Below are 24,425 nucleotides of genomic sequence, written 5' to 3' on the forward strand. Positions count from 1 at the left end.
GCATGACATGTGGGCTGTTTCAACATTCACTTGCAACGATTGTGTGTGACAGACATATGTTCATTTGCATTATTTACATTGGGTGTGTCACATGTAATTGCCTCTGATGTGTGGGTGGATGTGATAGTTGGTTGGGCCTTTTGGCAGGGGAGGCTGGCCATTACGGTCATTATTGGGGATTGTTGGGACCCAGGTGCGGGGGGGGCATGGATGGGACATGGGTGGGGGCCTGCTGGCAGGTGCCCCACAGTGCTGGGGGGTGGGGGTGGTGGGGGACATGAGTTGGACATGGGTGGGGGCCTGCTGGCAGGTGCCCCACAGTGCTGGGGGGTGGGGGTGGTGGGGGACATGAGTTGGACACAGTGCTGGGGGGTGGGGGTGGTGGGGGACATGAGTTGGACATGGGTGGGGGCCTGCTGGCAGGTGCCCCACAGTGCTGGGGGGTGGAGGTGGTGGGGGACATGAGTTGGACACAGTGCTGGGGGGTGGGGGTGGTGGGGGACATGAGTTGGACATGGGTGGGGGCCTGCTGGCAGGTGCCCCACAGTGCTGGGGGGTGGAGGTGGTGGGGGACATGAGTTGGACATGGGTGGGGGCCTGCTGGCAGGTGCCCCACAGTGCTGGGGGGTGGGGGTGGTGGGAGACATGAGTTGGACATGGGTGGGGGCCTGCTGGCAGGTGCCCCACAGTGCTGGGGGGTGGGGGTGGTGGGGGACATGAGTTGGACATGGGTGGGGGCCTGCTGGCAGGTGCCCCACAGTGCTGGGGGGTGGGGGTGGTGGGGGACATGAGTTAGACATGGGTGGGGGCCTGCTGGCAGGTGCCCCACAGTGCTGGGGGGTGGGGGTGGTGGGGGACATGAGTTGGACATGGGTGGGGGCCTGCTGGCAGGTGTCCCACAGTGCTGGGGGGTGGGGGTGGTGGGGGACATGAGTTGGTGTTCATTAGTTCAAGGAGACCTGTGCCTTTGCTGGGGGGCATGCCCATGTTGGGTGGGCTGCCTGCGGGACATGAACAGGGATGCAGGGTAATCCCCTGTGGTGTGGGCTGCCTGCAGGGGCCGTGGAGGGTGTACAGGGAACACCTGGGAGGACCCACACTGTCAAATCACATGTAGGACTCACCGGCACCCCTGAAATACACGTACCCTGCTGAAATCGCGTGTAAAACTTCCCGCGCACCCCCGAAATACACGTACCCTGCTGGAATCGCGTGTAAAACTTCCTGCGCACCCCTGAAATACACGCGCCCAGGCTATTCGCGTGTGGAACTTCCCGCGAACCCCTGAAATACACGCGCCCAGGCTATTCGCGTGTGGAACTTCCCGCGCACCCCTGAAATACACGCGCCCAGGCTATTCGCGTGTGGAACTTCCCACGCACCCCTGAAATACACGCGCCCAGGCTATTCGCGTGTGGAAGTTCCCGCGCATCCCTGAAATACACGCGCCCAGGCTATTCGCGTGTGGAACTTCCCGCACACCCCTGAAATACACGTACCCTGCTGAAATCGCGTGTAAAACTTCCCGCGCACCCATGAAATACACGTACCCTGCTGAAATCACGTGTAAAACTTCCCGCGCACCCCTGAAATACACGCGCCCAGGCTATTCGCGTGTGGAACTTCCCGCGCACCCCTGAAATACACGCGCCCAGGCTATTCGCGTGTGGAACTTCCCGCGCACCCCTGAAATACACGCACCCAGGCTATTCGCGTGTGGAACTTCCCGCGCACCCCTGAAATACACGTACCCTGCTGAAATCGCGTGTAAAACTTCCCGCGCACCCCTGAAATACACGTACCCTGCTGGAATCGCGTGTAAAACTTCCCGCGCACCCCTGAAATACACGCGCCCAGGCTATTCGCGTGTGGAACTTCCCGCGCACCCCTGAAATACACGCGCCCAGGCTATTCGCGTGTGGAACTTCCCGCGCACCCCTGAAATACACGCGCCCAGGCTATTCGCGTGTGGAACTTCCCGCGAACCCCTGAAATACACGCGCCCAGGCTATTCGCGTGTGGAACTTCCCGCGCAACCCTGAAATACACGTACCCTGCTGAAATCGCGTGTAAAACTTCCCGCGCACCCCTGAAATACACGTACCCTGCTGAAATCGCGTGTAAAGCTTCCCGCGCACCCCTGAAATACACGCGCCCAGGCTATTCGCGTGTGGAACTTCCCGCGCACCCCTGAAATACACGCGCCCAGGCTATTCGCGTGTGGAACTTCCCGCGCACCCCTGAAATACACGTACCCTGCTGAAATCGCGTGTAAAACTTCCCGCGCACCCCTGAAATACACGCGCCCAGGCTATTCGCGTGTGGAACTTCCCGCGCACCCCTGAAATACACGCGCCCAGGCTATTCGCGTGTGGAACTTCCCGCGCACCCCTGAAATACACGCGCCCAGGCTATTCGCGTGTGGAACTTCCCGCGCACCCCTGAAATACACGCGCCCAGGCCAATCGCATGTGGAACTTCTCACGCACCCCTGGAATACACGTAGCCCGCTCCCCCAGGCCCGATCGCGTGAGGAACTTCCCGCGCAACCCTGAAATACACGTACCCTGCTGAAATCGCGTGTAAAACTTCCCGCGCACCCCTGAAATACACGTACCCTGCTGAAATCGCGTGTAAAGCTTCCCGCGCACCCCTGAAATACACGCGCCCAGGCTATTCGCGTGTGGAACTTCCCGCGCACCCCTGAAATACACGCGCCCAGGCTATTCGCGTGTGGAACTTCCCGCGCACCCCTGAAATACACGTACCCTGCTGAAATCGCGTGTAAAACTTCCCGCGCACCCCTGAAATACACGCGCCCAGGCTATTCGCGTGTGGAACTTCCCGCGCACCCCTGAAATACACGCGCCCAGGCTATTCGCGTGTGGAACTTCCCGCGCACCCCTGAAATACACGCGCCCAGGCTATTCGCGTGTGGAACTTCCCGCGCACCCCTGAAATACACGCGCCCAGGCCAATCGCATGTGGAACTTCTCACGCACCCCTGGAATACACGTAGCCCGCTCCCCCAGGCCCGATCGCGTGAGGAACTTCACGCGAACCCCTGAAATACACGTAGCACGCTGGGAGACATGAGTGGGGGCCTGGTGGAGGGTGCCCCTGGTGACTGGGGGGGTGGGGGTGGTGGGAGACATGGGTGGGGGCCTGGTGGAGGCTGCCCCTGCACTGCTGGGCGGTGGGGGTGGTGGGAGACATGAGTGGGGGCCTGGTGGAGGGTGCCCCTGCACTGCTGGGGGGTGGGGGTGGTGGGAGACATGAGTGGGGGCCTGGTGGAGGGTGCCCCTGCCCTGCTGGGGGGTGGGGGTGGTGGTAGACATGAGTGGGGGCCTGGTGGAGGGTGCCCCTGGTGGCTGGGGGGTGGGGGTGGTGGGAGACATGAGTGGGGGCCTGGTGGAGGGTGCCCCTGCACTGCTGGGGGGTCGGGGTGCAGGGGGACATGAGCAGGTGTGCAGGGTAGTCCCCTGTTTTGTTGGCTGCCTGCAGGGGCCGTGGAGGGTGTACAGGGAACACCTGTGAGGACCCACCCAGCCTAATCGCGTGTGTAACTTCCCACGCACCCCTGTAATACACGTACCAAGCCAAATCGCGTGTGATAATTCCCGCGCACCCCTGTAATACACGTACCTGGCCAATTCGCATGTGAGAATTCCCGCGCACCCCTGTGATACACGTACCCAGCCGAATCGCGTGTAAAACTTCCCGTGTACCCCTGTAATACACGTACCCTGGCTAATCGCGTGTATAACTTCACGCGTACCCCTGATATGCACGTTACCCACTTTGCGTTCCTTGTTTGGCAGCCCTGTAAACTGGTCCAGGGTTAGCGCAGCCCTTTGCGATGATTTAGCAATTTTGATGGCTTTTCCTTGCGCGAGGGCGTTCTTGGGGGCGTTACTGGCGCTGCTGCAGGGTCGCTGCGATACTCTGCGCCACGGCTGGTTTGGGAGCCTAAAATCCATGAATACGCTGTGCGCGGAAATCGGTTTTAGCGCACGTGCCTGGCGCAGACAATCGCACGCGGACACTCTGCGCCAGCCGCTTGCGACACTTTTCTGCGAAATTCTATGAATTACCCTGTTAGTGTGACTCTCTAGAGGAGAGAGTTGTTTTGAGTTTAAGTAGTAATATAGGGACGTTTCGTATTTCCATAAGTAAATATATAAAGCGGAAACTACCCTTAACTGTACACTATCATTTTGTACCAAACTACCTGGGAATTTTGTAATCTAGTGATGAAGTCGCCTGGGAAAAGGTAGCCATGGAGAAGCATTTCCCCAATTATGCACGTTCCCTAAATGTTCTAGGACAGGAGCATATAATAGTAAATAATATCCATCCTAGAATATGTAGGGGGAAGGCTTTTATGGGTGCAGGAAAAAAAGTCGCCTACCTGCCAACTTTTTCCCCAGGCAACATTATCACATGGAACTGGAATTTTGGGACATAATAGAGAACCTAGATGCAGACTATGTGCGATATCGCAAATGATGGGGGTGCATCATGGGAAGAAACACAAGATGTCAGGTCCATCCACAACAATTAATACACATTGTTTAGCATGGCCCCCCCATCTGTCAGTAATCATCAATTATCGGATACTCTTCCACAAACAAAAACTGTGACACGCCATCATAGTCTGCTCATAGCACAACATCGTATTTATTAACATTTAACATGCCCTAGGCCTCGAGTAATGCCACTATCAGGGTACACTATTCATTCACCTTGGAATATAGTAGACATTTAATATATCGCCCACCAAGATATATTGCTACGAACCCTACCACCACAGCAAACTCGTTGCACATATGTACTGTGCGTGCATAACTATCAGACACATCATGTCCCTTATGCATTGCATCAAACCTACTTTGGCAACTAGTGTTTAGGTGCAAGCCAACCACAATTTCTGGGCATATTTGCTAATCAAAGTGCATGTTTTCCAGCGACTCAACATTGAATGGCTCATCGACCAAAAAATTTGATTCAGAAGTGCACAAAACTAATGGCCCAATGACCATAACCTGCTCTTGGCAGAAAACTGTTTTTTATTCAATGATATTAAATGGCTCTTGTTAGGGAACATTCAAATTACTGCTATTTCACCTCTATATTTGTCGAGCCTCAAACGTATTGCTTGTGTTGCTGCTTCCTGTTCTGAATTTTTCCAGTGGAGCACAGCTTTCAGCTGCACTCCACTGGGCTGTTGCTCATCATTATGGAGAAACTGACTTGTCCTTCAGATAGTCAGTACTGAGAAACGTTGTTTCTCTTAGTCTTTCGACTTTGTTGCCACTTTTGGCAACTGTATTTCACTGCGCAAAAGTACATTACCGTACTGTGCAATGAGATCCTTGCATTTTTGGGCCCTAGTCATCCACTAAGGATTTTTTGGTAACTGGACTACTGCCTGGGAGTAGATTGGTGACAGCAGAAGCTTTTTCATGTATTTCTATTAACTTTCTTTTACTGAGCCATACTGCACTTACCGCATTTGGCTCATGACTGTGGCTTATGTCCGTCATGACCATGCCATGAGGTCTTTTGTCTTCTCCTTTGGCCATTTTTTCTGTTGGCCTTTCTCATGATCTTTGTGACCCGGGAGTCCTTATTTGGACATGCATACACCTGCGAAAGTCGCCGCTTTCTTTCACAAGCAAATGCATGTCACGTGTGTAGGCACCAAGGAAGTGGGCTGGGACGGTCGTCCCATTCCACACTACTGGTACCAAGATGTCTGGTGTGAACAAGAAAATGAGAGCTGCAGCGGTCGCTGATTGGACCACTGCTTCACTGGGCTTGTGGATATGAGGAGGGGTCCTGAATGCAGACCTGCAGATCACCAATAGGTCTGAATCAACCTATAGACAAAGCCAATTATCCAGAAGAGTCCAGCAGATCCAAGGACTATCTGGAACTGTGCAGAAGAAGGTTGGCACCCTGAGCCCGCTGTTGTCCCGGTAGACCCCTGCTTTGTGCTCGATCTCTGAAGGCCTGCAAAGACACTTCAACTCCTTAGAGTGGTGGGACCAATCACTCTCGGTGCCTCCTTGTTGACCTGCAAACTAGCCTTCTCGGAAGTGTCCCTGGGCCCTACATTGGATGTCCAGCTTGTACCTTTGCACCCGTGTTGGAGCGTCGTTTTATTGACTTTTGTCTCGAGCTTTGGGGAATCCTAGTTCGCACTGCAAAGCACCTTCTTGCCAATTGTTGTTCTCAGCTGACGAAAGAAGTGTGCATCAGACCGCAAGACTTGGGTGCACCTGTGTCACTGTGCGACAGTGACGGTCACTCCTGGTGACTTTCCTGTTTTACTTCAAGTGCCCTGAGACCAGCTGCATCATGCTTTCTTTGTCCTGCAATTGAGAGAGATACAGCTCCTGTTGTAAACCGACCCACATCTGCAGCCGCAGCGCCTGTGCACTTTGAACCTAAACCAAGGATGGGGTTTCGTACTCCAGGCGACTCTCTGCAGACCAGGTTTGGACTCGGAGTGAGCTAAGGGCGGTGAGTAATCATACCACTTACCAGTGGCCCCTAGTTCATCCATTGCATTTTTACGCACAAAGGATCCCTTGTGGTCCTTGCCTTGGCTTCAGTGGCCTCTGCTTCCTAAAGCCGTCCGAATGTTGGGAATAGCTTTTTTCTCCACAACAGATCATTCCCTGACTCTTGGAACTGGTTTTCTACACTTCAGAATCCTCACTCTAACTTTTCACCCCATTGAACTTTGTGTCTTTACGCACGACGTAGCAATTTTACATGCACATCTAACATTGAGCACAAGGCTCCAATCTAAGTAGGGCTGGACTTATAAAGTTAGGGTTATCCATCTCTGAAGTTTGTCAATGTGATCAAATTAGTCTGTTTTCCTTCCTTACAGGATTTGGCAGGAATCCGCACTTTACCACATTGACCACAAGTACATATATTTTACATAATTTGTATTTGAGTAGTGATATTAAAGTGCTTTTCTGTATTCACTTGTGTTAATTAGTGGGCCTAATAAAGTGTATATTTTAATATACTACTGTCTAAGGGTAATTCTTGTCATCCTACTGTGTGTGTGCTCATCCAAGATTTCAGATCACCCCCACTACTCCAAGCTACCTTGAACTGTCCTGGCTAACTTCACAGAAGTGTTCCCTGTTTCACTAACAAGGGTGGCCTCCTAAACTTCTGTTCACCAAAGCAGAGTTTAGAAATCCATACTAACAGCTCTCAGACCACACACCTTACTCCTCATGGCGTATACATCCATGCACTCACACATGGGGTGGGGACAGGCTCAGAGTAACCCTGCACAGTAAAATAAATGTCTTTTCAAACATGCTCCCTGCAAGAGTGATGATCAGGCACCACCTACAGGGGAATGCTTAGATGAAAGCAAGAAAATGCAGAAAAATGCAAGTTGTTAGCATGCTGGGCCGCTCGCGGGACCCGCTAAGAACGTCTGGTAAAACCAGACGTCCAGAGCGGGTCCCGCGAGCAGACCTCGTAATAAGACGGTATGGAGTTAACAGCTCTGGCACTGTTAACCCCTTACCGCCCACCTCTTAATGAGGCACATTGTGTTCCTTTGTAGCAGGAGGATAATGGACAAATAAGTGTCATGCATACTCAACTTCCCTTTATTAAATAGTTTGCTGGCTCTGCTTTTTGTACAAGTGAGGTTTGCATTTGATAGTTATCTCAAATATTACTTTTAGTGTCACTGATATTTATTATTACATAGTGGCCTAGTGAAAACTTGTTACCCTTGATGTCCATCTGGCATGTGGATGATAGACAGATAAGGCAAATGCATGCCACATTTTTCATAATTAATTTGATTTATATTAAAATCCAATGAAGTTACTGTTAATAAGTTTAAATTAACAAGACAATTCATCCAAAAACCTAGTTAACACCACCAAACATCTCTATGAAGTGGTTGTCAAATGCTCAATGTTTTGGCCAATGTTTGCGACCAGGTTTTGTGTAAAACTCCTTTTGGGCAGTGAAAAGAGGCTCCAAATCCTTCAGAAAAATAGTATTGATATTCCAAACCACCTTTTCACCAATGGAACAGGCCCCAGGTGCTTTAACATACACTACTACTAACATTACATGCCAAAATAATCCTTAGGGGGTAACCTCCAAAGACCCAGTGAAGTGATCTGTAAAGCCTACTATTTAATGACCAGTATTACTCAATCAATATTTATTTAATCATTTTTCTCCATTAAGTTAGCAACATTTGAAAACATGTATCATATTTTATAAAAATTCACATAGAACACACCCAAAATAAAAAAAAGCAGCTTTAACATATTCAAACAAGCTATATATAGAAACCTGACCCTTACACTTAATTACATAAAACATAGCTTCTGTGCATGCCCACACTTGTGCCAATTACTGAAACAATGACAAATTAACAGATATTGAACCAAATATTCATTGACCCCTATTTTGCAGGGACACTTTGTGCTTCCTTATGCACACCTTCTTCATTTATTGAGGGTTGGGTAAATGTAAACGTACCTTTAGCATGGGCCTACTGCATTCTGGGGGATCTTATTTCACAGATTTCTCCTTTGTCGACTAATATGTATACGTAAGTGTGTATTTAAAGCTAAAGAGGGCAGCTTATGTATATTTTGGATATGTACCTCTCTCCCAATCGGACATCTCTTGCTTGAAGAGCTATTTTGCGTTGACGTAATGTGCCAAATTTGGTTATATACCACCCCCTATAAGAATGGACGGTGCCTTACAATCCCCTGTATCACAAGAATTCTTCTTTATCAGGGGAATCTGCAATCACACTTACACTGAAATTCCCTTAATGATTTCCAAAAAATCCCAGATGTGCTGTAAAAAAATAAGTAAAAAATCTTAACTTGGCCAACACCTTCAAACTGTACACTCCTAATTCAGCTCATAAGGCGCTACTTGGAAGGAGACCTGCTATTTGGCACAGGAATTTATTTTGCAACCCCTCCATGGCATGACAGTTCAACGCACCCCAGATTTTGCTGCCATAAAAAATCAAGAATATACCTTGGCCTTATATAACTCCAGGCACTTGTCCTATCTGAATGCCCCAGGCTTGAAATAAAAATGTTAAAAAGCCTTTTAAACCTTAATGATGCCCTTTCAGCTGTCTTCTTAAAATGATTGACCCAAGCACCGCTCTTTGAGAAGAGTAGGCTCAAATACATTTGAGACTACCTCCTCATCTCTACATTAATTTAAAAACCAGCTACAAGGTTTCACCCTTTTCCCGAACAACATCATTTGGTCATATTTCATTTATAACCATTGCTCCCAAAATGGGAATTTGCGTATAGCAAGCCCTATTGAAGATATGCCGGCATTAAGTCCAAAATGTCTGTGTCATCGGCATAAAGAAGCATGCTATAAATTGTATCCTTCAGAGAGGGTGGGGTAACTTTCCAGAGTGAAGTACTAGAATAAAAGCCTAAAAGGAATACATTGGGGCCAACTGACATCTCTTCTTTTCACCTATATTGGTGGGGGGACAAACAGTGTATATTCCCCCATCTTGCATATGGGACAGACGATGAGATGTCTGCGTGTGACTTTCAGATCATATTTAATAAACAACTAAGGACCCAATAAAATGCAAATAATGCCAAAAGATGTTTCTATCAATCAAATCAAATGGTTTCTCCAAATCTGAAAAAAGCCACACATAATCTCCCTCCCTTAACCTTACCACAATTCTCCATGATGGTTCCCGGAGGGAAACAGTGGTACTCTCTCCTAAGCCCTACCCAGAAAAACCTGCTTTGGATGGCTTCAAAATATGGTTACTTTGAGCCTACTCTTCCAGTCTGAGCAACACACATTTGGAAACTATCTTACTGCTAATGTCGAGTACAGAAATTGGCCTATAAGCGGGGAGGGGGGCTGGTGGTCCAGGGACTACTTGTTCAAGCAGATGGCGTTATGCCTGTCTTGACAATTGCATTACACATTTCGATGTCATTGGAAAAAGATCCCATTATTTCTCAATACATTCTTTTTTGTCTTTTAGCAGTTATTATATGCCCTTTTGAAACTATAGATCTGGCCAGCCGTGTACATATAACTCATTAAATCCTGATTCCAATTTCTATTGGAGATTCTACATTCTGCATCGAGCCATGGGGCATCCCTTTCTATAACCTGGACCTCAGCATTTGCCGATAGCTCTGTCCCGGATAGTTTCAACCAAAAAACAAACTGCCACTTTCCTTTGTGGCCTCTGAACTGTTTAACAGGTTCAAGAGGATATCTTGATTTCTTGTGAAATAGTAGTTCTTTCCAATGTCTCCTTGTCAGGGTTAGGCATAGCTAACCAGTCCCTCTGGCTGTCAGACATCTTCTTTGCATCTACCCCATGCCATTGGAAAATTAACTCAAGTGGATATTGATCACTCTCTGTTCAATCAGAAATACAACATTTCATAACATTCCTGAATAAAACAAAGTCCACAATACAGTAATCAATGACTGAGAAACAGTATTACTGGTCTTGTATGCTTAGGAATGCACCACTAAAGATCCCAGAAAATCCCCGGGCAGAATTCCAAAGTACACCTGAAAATCAATCTTCCATTTGTGACCAATTTCACTGTCCAAACATTAGCACTACATTTCTTTAAAATATTTAGCTCGAGAAACTGAAGCCACTGGTAAGGTTTATTTAGTCCTACAATATTCTTGAACAACTTGACTGCTCCCATCTGAGTAGAATAGGTCATATTGAGCACTCAAGTTCCTTAACATTTCCTGCAAACAACCACTTATTGACAAATGAAGCTGAAGGCCTTGCAGATTTACTTTACTAGAATTGCATGTGGTCTAGATAACTGTTGAACATAAAATTAAAATATTCTATTAGCAGTCTTAAAGTTAATTACATTTCTAATTTGTGTTGCAATCATTTTTACGCCAACTGCGTGCCAGTATGTTCCGTTGAAGAATGGATGTTGCTCACAATTTCATTTGATATCCAAATTCTGCTCATTGTGCACAAAAGGTTGGGCACCCCTGGGCTAGATTGTAGATGGGAGAACAGGTACTTAGCATACTGTATAGCTCCCATCCTGAAGGAATCCAACCATCACTACCATCCTCAGGGTACCCTAGTTTCCATCTGTGTTCTACATTTCACCAGCATAGCACTATACAAATGCAATATTATAGCTTAATTATAACTCTTTAATGTTGGCATGTTAAACAATGGTCCAGCAGAGGGCCCTAACCACTGTTAGAAGGCGTGCTGTTTTTCTCCCAACATTCCACTTCAGTGCTCAGACCCTCCCTTGGCCAACATTCCAACTCAACAATGCTCACTCCAAGTTCAGGCACCTTCTCCAGCTGCTTTCTTTTGAATTTAACCTTTGTCTTTATCAACATATTATAATGGCTTTACAGCCATTGTGGGGGTAGAGGGGTGTAGCAGGTGTTCTCATCTCTTACAGTTCGACTGAGGCCCATAACTGGGATGTGGGTCGATGACAGCTCTTACAGGCATTTGCCCGGGTTGACATTAGCCTGGCAGTATGCTGAACTAAGAGGTGCTTTGTACATAATTTCTTTACATAGAACCACAAAAAACATGCTTTCATGGAGCATATCTCAACATTGTCCATTTTGATTATAGAGGCTTTTTGGCATGTGGGCTAAATATTAGGTAGCTCACATGCATGCTATAGTTAATGTGTGTCTTGTGAAGCAGTGGTGGAGCGCGAGTTAAGCTTTTCTTTGTAGTTTTATGCACTTTGTTTACATTGGGGAAACACTCAATTTAGCTCTATTTAAAGATGTTTTCACAAATACATGTAAATATAGATAATCTATACACACGTGCATAAGGTCTGCATAAAGTGGAAATAGTGACTACACTCGTGGTACATAGTAGCAATGTATGAAACCTACGGACCTCGAGGGAGGAAACAGGCAATATTGCCCAAACTCACATACAGTAGGCTACATGTTTCCTCCTGAGGGGTTCAAAGATGTCTACTGTGTTCCATACAAGTGAAGTCTATATTCCATTCAGGAAGCCCCTCATTTTATTTGCATGGAGTTACCATTCAGTCGCAATGGACAAAGCAAGTTTAGGACTTTAGCCCAATGGAACATACCTGGGAAAGAATATAGCGGCATGTGTGGGAAAGTATGGTGCCCGCTGCACACCAAGATTGCATCAAAGATCTCTGACTTCTGCCTCCCCTCGGTCTCTGTGATGACTTCCCATTGTCCTGTAGTGGCGAAGTCTGGGCGTTGTTTACAGCTGCACACAGTGGTCTGCATGGAAGAAAGAATGCACAAAGTGGGCATCTTCTGAAGTCGTAGAGGAGAATTGTCTTCTAATTTACCAGTAGGAAAAATACAATTGCCATGTTAGGATCAAAAAGAACCATGAATAGCTAGCAAAGTACATATGAGCTTTAACAAATGGCTCAAAACTTGGCTTTTCATTGAGTAACTGTGTTTGCAAAACCCGACAGGCAGTCTGAGGTGCACAGCTCCAGGAGGGAGTGTGTGGCAGTGGAATGCTCCACAGAACGAAAACATGCCACAGCTGCGAAAGAAAGAGGCGGACCAGCGAAAGATAGGTAAAAATGCAAATGAGACAAAAGAGAGAAATAAAAAGCTACAGGAGCAGGGACAATATAGAAAGAGGAAAGCAATTTAAGATAGATGAAAGAGAGACAAGAAGCAGAGGGAGGAGCGAAATATGGAGAGGTGCAAGAGAGAGAAATAGAAAACCAAGAAAGAGCTCTGGAGAACAATGAGATGGGGAAGCATAGAGGAAATGAAAGAGACATGTTAGAAAGACTCGGAAAACAAGAGAGTGATGCACCAAAGAGTGAGATTTAAAGAAAGAACAGAAACATTTTTGAAGGGAGATAGTGGGAAAGAGATGTATAGAGAAAGAAAGGCTAAAGAACATTGGCAGAGTGCAAGGAACAATTGCTTATTATAGCGAAATTATGAAATGGGGGCAGGAGAAAGAGATGTAGAATAAAACTGAGAAGGTGAGAAAGGAGGAGAAAGGTATAGCAAGAAGAGTGAGAGAGAAAGAAAGACCAGAGAGATGGAAGAGAGAAATGGATATGAAGATAGATAGGCAGTAGGAAGAGGGAAGCAAGACAAGAGGACAGATGTGTGGGTGTGTGATATAAAGATAGAGAGAAGGAGAAATAGGTCGATTGTTACAAATATAGAGCCTAAAAACAGTGATGGATCAAGAGACACAGGAGCTCATGTTCCATAGTAGCGTAACATGACTGAAAGGCGTAAAATCCTCGATTAAGACTTTACCGGCTTTCAATCACACCATGCCACATAGTCAATAATTTGCATGATACAGGGGAGGGGCGGAACACAAGTTGCATTTCCGCCGCTCCCTTCCTCTCCACCATACAAATTCTCCAGCATCTGTGCCGGCATGGATTTTCATGCCAGTGATATGCTGGAGATTCTTGTGGGGTAAGCCTGCTTCATGCACCAGCATAAAGCAGGCGGACCCCATAGGGATCCATTGCACACCAGCATAAAGCAGGCAGACCCAATAAGGATCCATTGTACACGCTTCCTGCCATGCGAGCATGGCAGGGAGCGTTTACAATTGAAATAAACCCTCCCCCACATGCAAGCATGTGGGGGAGCGTTTCATTTCGATTTGATTTGTGCTGGCATGCCAAGCAGCGTTTACTCATTTTGCACTGCAGAGTGCAAATGTGAAGGCAACTTGACGCATTGCAGGTATATATTTCGTCAAATGGGCTGCAGATTAACCCGTCAAAAACAAGAATATTGAAATTTGGCAACTCAATTGCAAGGATCAGAAATATTCCACAGTCTTGGCATCTAAGAGGGGAAAAACTACAAGAGGTAACCTACTTGCGAGTTTGTCTAAATACAAGCTATAGTGATGCCCCTAGAATTAAATTACTGAGAAGAAAAGCAAAAAATTTAGCAGCCCAGGGTCGGATCATCATATAAAAGGTTTGTGGTTTCTCAATGATCCCGCTTGTCAGTTTTTATAGCATGAAAGTGATCCCTATATTAACGTATGGAGCAGATACTTCTTTGAACTGTAAAGCTAAGATCTGGATGTCTCAAAGGCTTTTTTTGTGTGTTGGGCCTGTCTAGGAGTGTCCCGATACAGGCTGTAAACCATAGTGAAGTGGAAAACTCTACAACTGCTGAGGAAATGCAGGGAACAAAACCCGAGTGGTGGCTTTAAGACCCTCCGAAACGCCCTAACATGTAACTCTGAACAATCTCTACGAGAATGGGAAGGGGCATGTCTTATGGGCCTTGATGAAATTGGTGAAACTGTCACTAACTTGTTGTGCAACCCAGACAGAGTAAATTTGAAACTATACAGAAGGGATTGGATTCACATACACGACGAGAGGGGGACTTTTAAACTGTATGGTAAATTGTGGGGAGAGGAAAAGAAGTTGAACTGCCTGCCGAAGTACCTGCAGCTTTTCCCCAATTGGTATCTCAGATTGCAATTTCTGAGAATACGACTGAATTTGTTTCTGACAAGGGAGATTCTGAGACCAAGGGAGGTGGGAGATGGTCACTTGGGATGTCGCCTGTGTAAAGAACTTAACTCAGTGGAAACCCTCTACCACATGGGTATGATATGACCGGCTGTAATTGATCTAAGGGTACTGTTGATGTCAGAATCAATCCAGAAGTATGGCAACCGCCCAAAAAAGGAATGGTGGAAAATGTTATTATCGGGAGAGCGGGTTTCTATCACGATGGCTTTGGTAAAATTGGTATTTGCAATTTTCAAAAAAATTGAGGAGGCTGCTTGTAAATAACTAACAAATTTTACGACTGGATGGAAAAGTTATATGGTGTGGGGGGGATAAAGCTTTTATTTTTCTCTTTTTCTGGATTAAAGATGTCACGGAAAGGTTTAATTTGTTTAACCATGAAATGCCAATAAAAATAAAAATAAAAATAAAATAAGAATGGCAAAAAGCAGTGTGCACGCTTGTACGCCACATTTTGCCCTTTACAGTTGCACCCTGCAGTATAACTTATGGAAATTTGGCAGCGTGGAGCCGTTTACGTTATAGTGTAAACGTAATGGCTCCCCGCCGTCAAATTACGCATTTCATTAACATGAGCCTCAGAACATTTGTTTTAAACAAGTTTTATTAGATGATTTAAAATGAACATGACAGGCGGGACGAAAATAAGCTAAGCAGTTTAAAACTTCAACAAGAGGATAGCTTCTCCTTTAGTTTAGCACATTTTTGTCTGATTCTGTTAAGCCTCAGTCCAGGTTCCCTGCGTGGTTGAAATACGATTGTAAATATGAAAAACAGTCTAGTGGTTTTTAAGTGTCCCCCACACTTCTTTCTTGTCTCTGGGGTCCAAAGATGCTGGTCATCTGCATCTTATCCTAGATTATGTCACACATCGGCTCGAGTGCTTCACTGAGTGCAGTTACGCAGTGGACTCTTCTTTCAACGTGACCCCAGATTTGGATTGTGGACATTTCGCAGCGTTTTACTGGGACTTAATAACTGACTCTGCCCCCTTCATTTCATTAGTTTCCATAAAAGCACGGGCATCGGCTCGAGTGCTTCGCGGAGTGCAGTTACGTAGTGGGCCCTTCGTTCAACTGTATGCTGTTTGGACTCCATCGTGCTTTGGTGAAGTTTCAAAGACACTCGTATGTTATCCTGCCTTTCGTCTAACTCACTGTTCTTTTTTTAAACACTGTAGTGACCCCAGATTATGACTGTGGACATTTCACAGTGTTTTACTGGGACTTCATTACTGACTCTGCCCCCTCATTTCATTGGCTTCCATAAAAGCATGGTGTAGTATAATGAATCTCAGGAGGCAGGAAGCTGCGGGTTGTCCAACCAGGCTTTATTGCATAAACATGGGTGGTTCTTACAAATAACCCTAGCAGTGGTGCTCTAACAAAAGGCCAACGTGGCCAACAACATATGGGGCTGCGAGTGCAGTGTCCGGTGGTTCACAAGTCCTCTTGATTTCCCGTGCTCGGAGGAGCCCGGGGAGACGCTCCTCTTGCGTCCTCCGCTCGTCCCGTAATGCGCGCGTAGCGCGCGGGGGCGGGGCTTCGTTACGCTCGAGATCTCGCGAGAGCGGGCGCTCTCGCGACATCTCTACACACCTCCCTTTATCACAATGGGAGGGGGGTCACTGTAACACAAAGTCATTGAATCTTACCGGTCTTTTATGCTCCCTTCTGGGCCTCTCACTGGTTCCCGGGCAAGGTCCCTGCGGAACCGGTTCGGGGCTTACATAGGGTTCTTCCGGTTGATTCTCTGATTCTTCTCTCTCTCCATCGCTTCTCCCTGGTTCTGGTTCTTCATTCCCCACATCCTCCATTTCTGCTTCAGTGCGTGGGGTTTCTGGAGTCTTAAGTCTTTCTTGTCTGCGTTGATACAAAGCTACTCTTTCGAAGTTCCACGCGCGCCCGTCTTCTGTGCGGACGTGATTTGTCCCTTTATGAGTAACTTGTATGGGTTGACTATACCGGGAACCTGTGTCTTGATCTTTTCTTGGTAGTTTGATTTTGACCCAGTCCCCTCTTTCGATGCTGGGCGCTTGCTTCGTTCTCCTTCTTCTGTCACTCCACAATTTCATGCGTGACTTGTTTCTTGTAATGCGCCATACTACGTCTGCCATATCTACCTCTTCATCTATTCTTATTTTAGACAGCCAAGGCGGGATAAGTGTTGATGCCGCACTCCTCCCTCTCAACATTTTGAATGGGGATACATGGGTAATGCCATTCGGAGTGAGTCTATGTGCTGCTATGGCTTCCTTTGTAGTCTTGAGGGGGTCCATGCCCGAGGCCATTGCAAGTTGGATGGCCCCTTTAATGAACCTGTTCGCCCTTTCCACGAGTCCATTTGCTTGAGGGTGATACAGGGCCGCCTTTTTTTGCTTGATGTGGTTCTTTTTGAGAAACTCCTCCATGTCTCTAGAAACTAGTTGCACCCCATTGTCCGTGACTACTTCATTGGGGAGCCCTTCCCTTTGAAAAATTTCGGTAAGCACCTCTATAACCGTTTCTGTGGTTATGTTTGGAACAAACTCTGCTTCCACCCACTTGGATAGGTAGTCGACTAGTACAATTCCGTATTTGTGTTCTGCTGACATCGCTTCCAGGGGTCCGATAAAGTCTATGCCCACTTTGGACCATACTGTTTCCGGTATCTCGGTGGGTATGAGAGGTGCTTGGCGAATCTTCAATCTTTTGTCGCTGTTTAAACACTCGTGGCATCGCTCTATCATGGAGCGAATCTCCTGGTCCATGGATGGCCACCAATATGCTTCCCTGACTCTGCGGCGAGTCATCGTGTTTCCCAAATGCCCCGCATGAGCCCTGCATAGAATTGTGCGTCTCATTCCTGTGGGGGGGACGATTTGATCCGACTTCATGATTATCCCTTGTGTTTCGGACAACTCTTCTTGTACTTTCCAATATGGCCTCATGCCCTCGGGTAGCACCCTTTCATCTGGCCAGCCTTCTTTGATCCATTTACGAATGGCGGACATGGTTGGGTCTTTCCCTTCTTCTTCTTGCCAGTGCTTTTCACTGAGTTCCAGATATTCTGGCATTCTTATGTCCGAGATGGAAGCAACAATGCACTCCCCTTGTAGAAACGGGGCAGCCTTTTCTTTGTTTTCCGGTAATCTCGACATGCAGTCAGCCTGCGAGTTTTTCCAGCCAGATATGTGGTGGATTTCGAATGTATATTCTTGTAATTTCGCGGCAATACGAGCTAGTCTGGGAGTGGAAGCTTTGGTGCCTCCGGGACTGAGCATATGGATGAGTGGTTTGTGATCTGTCACCAGCTTGAACTTGGTGCCCCACACATAAGTCCTGAAGTGCTCCACTGCCCATGCACATGCTAGCATCTCTTTTTCGATGGTGGAGTAGTTCTGCTCTGCTTCAGATAGCGCCTTCGATGCAAAGGCCACCACATGCTCGGTGTCACCCCTCCTCTGCGTAAGTACTGCTCCCAGTCCATACGCACTGGCATCAGTGGTGATGACTGTTTCCCACTTGGGATTGAACGGTTGAAGGCACGGGGCTTCCATAATGTGCTGTTTTATGGTGTCTATTGCCGCCTTTTGGGGTTCCTGCCACAGGAATTCGGACCCTTTCTTGAGAAGATCCCGTAGAGGTGACGTGGTCTCAGAAAATTTGGGTATGAATTTTGCGTAATATTCTGCTAAGCCTAAGAATGATCTCACCTCTTCCTTGTTGGTGGGATTGGGTGCTTTGATGATGGCTTGCATAAGGTTCTGTTTGGGGCTGATGCCCTTTTCTGAAATTTTGTATCCCAGGTACTCGACTTCTTTTACTCCAAAAGAACATTTCTCGTATCGTAGGCGGACTCCCGCTTCTTGTAACTTGTTGAGCACTAGTTTGAGAGTGGCATCGTGTGTCGGTTTATCACCTGCATAGACCAATATGTCATCTTGGAAGTAGACCACATTTTTGACTTTTCGAAAGAGGGCATCCATCATGCGCTGAAACGCTGAGGCAGCTGATGATAATCCGAAGGGCATTTTGGTAAATTGAAATGTGCCGAACGGGGTGATGAATGCCGTGAGAGATTTTGATTCTTCATGGAGCTGGATTTGGTGATATGCGTTACGCATATCTAGTTTTGAGAAGATATTGGCTTCTTTCATCAAAAGTATGAGTTCATTTATGCTTGGAAGTGGATAACTGTCTGTGACGACTTCCAAGTTTAAGCTGCGCAAGTCTATACATACTCTTAATTCTTGCGATTGTGGTTTCTTTATGAGAACGACTGGGCTCAGCCATTCGGACGCTTCAATCTCTTCTATCACCCCTTCATTCTTCATTTTGTCCAATTGTTGTTTGAGGGTGTCTCTCGCTGTGGCTGGTACTGGCCTCACTCGGTGTTTTACAGGGATGGCATTTCTTTTGAGGACAATTTTGTGTAGAAAACCTTTGATGTGGCCCGGCTCCTCCGAGAACAGTGCTGGGTAATCGCTCTTGACTACGGTTTCACTCCTCACGCCTATGGATAGGACTTGCTCTTCTGTGCTGGGGTCGAGTCTGATCTTCAATTTGTCTTGGTCATCCCACCCTAGCACTGGAGGCCCTTCGTGGCTGAAGTATATTCTGGTGTAAGTTTCCCTCCCTTTAAATTCGACTTTGGCGTTGATGTAGCCTAGTAGTTCAACTGATGCTCCACCGAAAACCGTCGGCTTGTGTTTCGTGGTGAGTACTTTTACTTTTTCTTTCCCGAGCATATCTTTGTATGTTTGTAGGGGTAGGATGGTAAGGTCCGAGCCGGAGTCTGCCATGACCCTTGTCTCTCTGCCGTCGATCTTGATCATGCAGTGTGGCTTCTCTCTCCTGGCTCTAGTACTGTTCACCATGATTACGGTGGGCCTTCCTTCTTCCTCCGACGAGGAATCCCTTTCTGCCATGCGTTCTGAGGTCAGACTTGTGACTTTCTTATTTCGCCATCTGCACACTATTGAGAAATGTCCTATGCGCTTGCATACTGTGCATTCTTTGTCTCTGGCTGGGCACTCTCTGTCGAACGCTAGGTGCTTTGTGCTGGTGCACCTATGGCACTTGAGGGGTTCTTTCTTGTTGGTTCTCCCTTCTCTTGAATCTGGAATGAACTTTTCCTTTCTAGGACGGAAACCTACTGCTTGTACCTCAGGGGAACTTTGGGTACCTGCAAACTCTTTTCTTCTTCCTGCTGTTTCTTCCACCGCTCTGGCTATTTCCACTGCTTTCTCTAACTGTACTTCTTTTTCCATGATGTATTTGTCTTGAACTTTCCGGCTGTTGGTGTGGACTATTAGCATGTCGCATATCTGATTTTCTGCATTCGTGCCGAAGTTGCATAAAGCTGCCAGTTCTCTCAATTTCGTGATATAATCGTCGACAGGTTCAGACGGTTCTTGTTTCCGCGTATAAAACCGAATCCTGTGGAGCACTGTGTTTTCCTTACTGGCGAACCTCTTTTCTATTCTTCTGACAGCCTCCTTGAACACATCATCATCGTCGTCTTCTACCTCTATCAGCGCCAGGCCCTCGAATATTCTTTGTCCTTCTACCCCAAGGGCGTTTAATAGCATGGCTCTGCGTCTTGCCGCCGTGAATCCTGCTCCCCCCATTGCCTCCACATACGTTGTAAACAGGGGCTGCCATTGTGGCCAGGGAATGGCAGGCCTACCTGGCGTCTGTAAAAAGGGTGGTGGCGGTGTTGCTCCCTGCATGCTTCTGCGCGGTTCCAGGAGGTCCTCGTCGCCAATTTATGTAGTATAATGAATCTCAGGAGGCAGGAAGCTGCGGGTTGTCCAACCAGGCTTTATTGCATAAACATGGGTGGTTCTTACAAATAACCCTAGCAGTGGTGCTCTAACAAAAGGCCAACGTGGCCAACAACATATGGGGCTGCGAGTGCAGTGTCCGGTGGTTCACAAGTCCTCTTGATTTCCCGTGCTCGGAGGAGCCCGGGGAGACGCTCCTCTTGCGTCCTCCGCTCGTCCCGTAATGCGCGCGTAGCGCGCGGGGGCGGGGCTTCGTTACGCTCGAGATCTCGCGAGAGCGGGCGCTCTCGCGACATCTCTACACATGGGCTGCACGCATCGACTCGAGTGCTTCACCGAGTGCAGTTACGCAGTTGAGCAGGGAGCGTGGGGTGAAGGCCCGTGAGCATTTCACTTTTTTAGTATGTTCTCTTTTTTTAAGCCCTTTCTATATGAGACACAATTGTAATTCTTTTTCATTGCATTTTGACACTATACATACATTGATTTTGATCACAGTGTTTTAATTGGATTTACTTTGTATGTCTCACATGTACACCCTTAAAACGGCAATGCTGCTTTAGGCAGGCACAAGAGATCTTTTGATTCAGACATATACCACCTCTACCGAAAAATTGTCACATGGTCCCTTGCAGAAACGGACAAGCGTGCATGCTCTAACCACCCCAAATTGAGTACTCTGAATCAAGAGACTTTGATAAATGGAAAGACTTGGACACAGAAGGCTCTGACGCTGGTAATGGAACTGTATCCTCGTGCCAAAGAAGCCAGAGTGTGTACTTTGCTCGAATGAACTGCCTTGTCCCGTGCTGAAAACGTGGGAAGGGAGGCCAGCGGTCTGAAACATCCCGACTTATCATTTTGTGAACACTTCTTTCTTTTTACTGAACACTACCCCACACTATTTGTATTTAGCTGTAAGGATTGGCAATACGTTTTTTAGTATAGGCCTTTTATTTTGACGAGACGCCACTAGGATTGCATTATTATTATTTGATGGTCGTAGCTTTCTCCCATCTGTAGATTTAGGATTAGATAGGCATTTATCACACCCTGGTTGAAGTTCAATAAGCACCCTTGAACTGTGGTCACTTGTGTCAGTTACGCAGTTGAGCAGGGAGCGTGGGGTGAAGGCCCGTGAGCATTTCACTTTTTTAGTATGTTCTCTTTTTTTAAGCCCTTTCTATATGAGACACAATTGTAATTCTTTTTCATTGCATTTTGACACTATACATACATTGATTTTGATCACAGTGTTTTAATTGGATTTACTTTGTATGTCTCACATGTACACCCTTAAAACGGCAATGCTGCTTTAGGCAGGCACAAGAGATCTTTTGATTCAGACATATACCACCTCTACCGAAAAATTGTCACATGGTCCCTTGCAGAAACGGACAAGCGTGCATGCTCTAACCACCCCAAATTGAGTACTCTGAATCAAGAGACTTTGATAAATGGAAAGACTTGGACACAGAAGGCTCTGACGCTGGTAATGGAACTGTATCCTCGTGCCAAAGAAGCCAGAGTGTGTACTTTGCTCGAATGAACTGCCTTGTCCCGTGCTGAAAACGTGGGAAGGGAGGCCAGCGGTCTGAAACATCCCGACTTATCATTTTGTGAACACTTCTTTCTTTTTACTGAACACTACCCCACACTATTTGTATTTAGCTGTAAGGATTGGCAATACGTTTTTTAGTATAGGCCTTTTATTTTGACGAGACGCCACTAGGATTGCATTATTATTATTTGATGGTCGTAGCTTTCTCCCATCTGTAGATTTTGGATTAGATAGGCATTTATCACACCCTGGTTGAAGTTCAATAAGCACCCTTGAACTGTGGTCACTTGTGTCGGTCTTAATATTGATACAATGCCTTCCTTACACAGGCCAGATAGGCAATATGCCAATAACAGACCCAAGGATGTCTGTTCATGGGAAGAGAACCTGACGAGAGAACCGAAGGTGGAAGGTGGTGGCGTGGAACCCTTTCACCGCCAAAACCGCCAAAGAAGGATTAACTGTGTTGGAAGAGAGACCATCCTGACCGAACGCAAAGAAGAGAAAGAGAGTGCCGACCTAGTGACAAAAATCTCTTTCAATACAGGTGCTGGGGTGAGTCGGAAACCCAGGGAGCAAGGTGTAAAGAATCACTTGAGGACCCTATATACTCGTCCCAGTGATTGTCAAAAGAAGAGTGATCTCACTCTGGAATACTGCATACCCATCCCAGTGATTGTCAAAGATATAAGAAAAGTGAAGATCACTGGGGACCCTTCATACTCATCCCAGTGACTGTCAAAGATATAAAAAGAGTGAGAATCCCTTGGGGACTCTGCATACTCATCCCAGTGATTGGCTAATATACCAGGAGAGTAAATATCCCTCTGCAAAGGCGTGTACAGGGAGTGGCCACGGGCGGAACGTGCTACCCCTGGAATCTGATTGGCTTCCCCAGGTGCCACCCCATTATCCTAAACTATAATCATTAAAACTTTAAACACATGAATGTAAGACACCAATTGTTATTATGTTAGTAATTAAAGCCAATATGGGTAGTGGAGACAAATAGTAAATTAATGCTATTAAGAAGTGTGTGTGCAAATGCTCGTACTTCATGCCACCCCTGCAAGGTCAGTGCCCCACTTGGGCCACCCCAGTCAAAAGAGTATGGACATGCCACTGTCACTTGGGGTCACTGCATACTCGCTCCGGTGACTGGCAAAGGCATAAGGAAAGTGAAGATCAATCAAGAAACGTACATACTTGTCTCAGTACTTGTAAAGCGTACAAGATGTAGGAGAGACCAAGAGGGGCTTATTGTACTTGCCTTAATGAACAAGAACAGCGCAAGAGGAACAGGAATCAGGCAGAGAATTTGTCTACCCATTACAGGCTGAAGAGAAAGAGTTTGGAGAGTTTGGAGATAAAGGATACAAGGGCTTAGAGAAATCCCTTTAAAGGAGCTATTACGTGGAATAGCCAGAGACTGTTTGAAGATAAGCTATTGAAGAGAACTGTGCTGAAACGCATTCCAGGAGAAGAGAGTCCTTCTCGTGGTCTTTTGCTGTTTGTACCTTAGTGGTAGGGTCAGAGTAGTTAAACTTTTAGACGGAGAGCAGACTCTTTGCTTTGGATTTCACGACAGACGACGAGCATCCTAGTTTAGTTGTGCTAGGTAGGGTAATACTTGGGATAGGCATAGCCAGGCATTTTCTCTTTATTATTTAAACAAAACCTTGTGGAAATGGTGCATAATTCTGTCTCCTCCTTCTAACCTTCCATAGTGTATATATTACACTGCCATGATAGTGGCAGTGTAGTTATGGTTAAGTTGGTGTTTCCATAGGAAGAGCACTTTTTGGGCGGCTTATTCTGGACAAATCCTCACCAAACTGTGCAAATAAAGTATATTGCCCACTCTGAATATTTTTGCAAAGTTTGGTGAGAATTCGTCCAGGGGGGGAAAAGTTATAAGGGGGGTCCCAAAATTTCTGTTTTTTCCTATAGACTGAATGGGAAAAAATGTTTGTCACGCCTACAGCCCAAACCGCTGGACGGATTTTCACCAAATTTGGACCAGGAGCAGCGGCTTGGTCCCGAAAGCGTGCTTGTGTAAATTTGGTGAAAATCCGTCCAGTAGTTTTTTTTTTAAATGACCAAAAAGTAAGTAAAAAAAAAATTGTGATATCTGTGTTCACTTCGCGGATACACTTCCCTGTTCGCTCCGCGGACAGGACGGTGATTGGGCAAGCAGCTTGCGTGATGTCCGCAGATATCTGACGTGCTCTCTCATTGTATGCAGTGAAAGCGTGCAGTGCGTCTGGCTTCAGAGACGCCCGCCATCTTTCTTTCCCGCATGAGAGGCTTTGTCAGGTCAGCAGGAGCGTGTCTGTCTCCTGTTCCTCCCACCCCCGCTCATGCCCCGTGTCTGCCCCACCCGCCGCTCATGCCCCGTGTGTCCTTTCTGTCCCTCCACCCCCGCTCATGCCCCGTGTGTCCTTCCTGTCCCCCCCACCCGCGCTCATGCTCCGTGTCTCCCCTGTTCCTC

The 24,425-nt window shown here is 46.9% G+C and overlaps 1 protein-coding gene across 1 annotated transcript in view; it reads right to left on the reverse strand.

Moving 5' to 3' along the window:
* Positions 1-24,425, reverse strand: part of LOC138521732 (flavin-containing monooxygenase 5-like) — a 452,642-nt gene that overhangs the window by 370,872 nt on the left and 57,345 nt on the right. Inside the window, exon 3 of the mRNA XM_069634778.1 lies at positions 12,165-12,327. Coding sequence (XP_069490879.1) covers positions 12,165-12,327 — 163 coding nt within the window. The remainder of the gene's footprint in view (positions 1-12,164; positions 12,328-24,425) is intronic.

The sequence above is a fragment of the Ambystoma mexicanum genome, chromosome 1q, assembly GCF_040938575.1.
Source record: "Ambystoma mexicanum isolate Mex_15411 chromosome 1q, UKY_AmexF1_1, whole genome shotgun sequence".
Classification (NCBI taxonomy): domain Eukaryota; kingdom Metazoa; phylum Chordata; class Amphibia; order Caudata; family Ambystomatidae; genus Ambystoma; species Ambystoma mexicanum.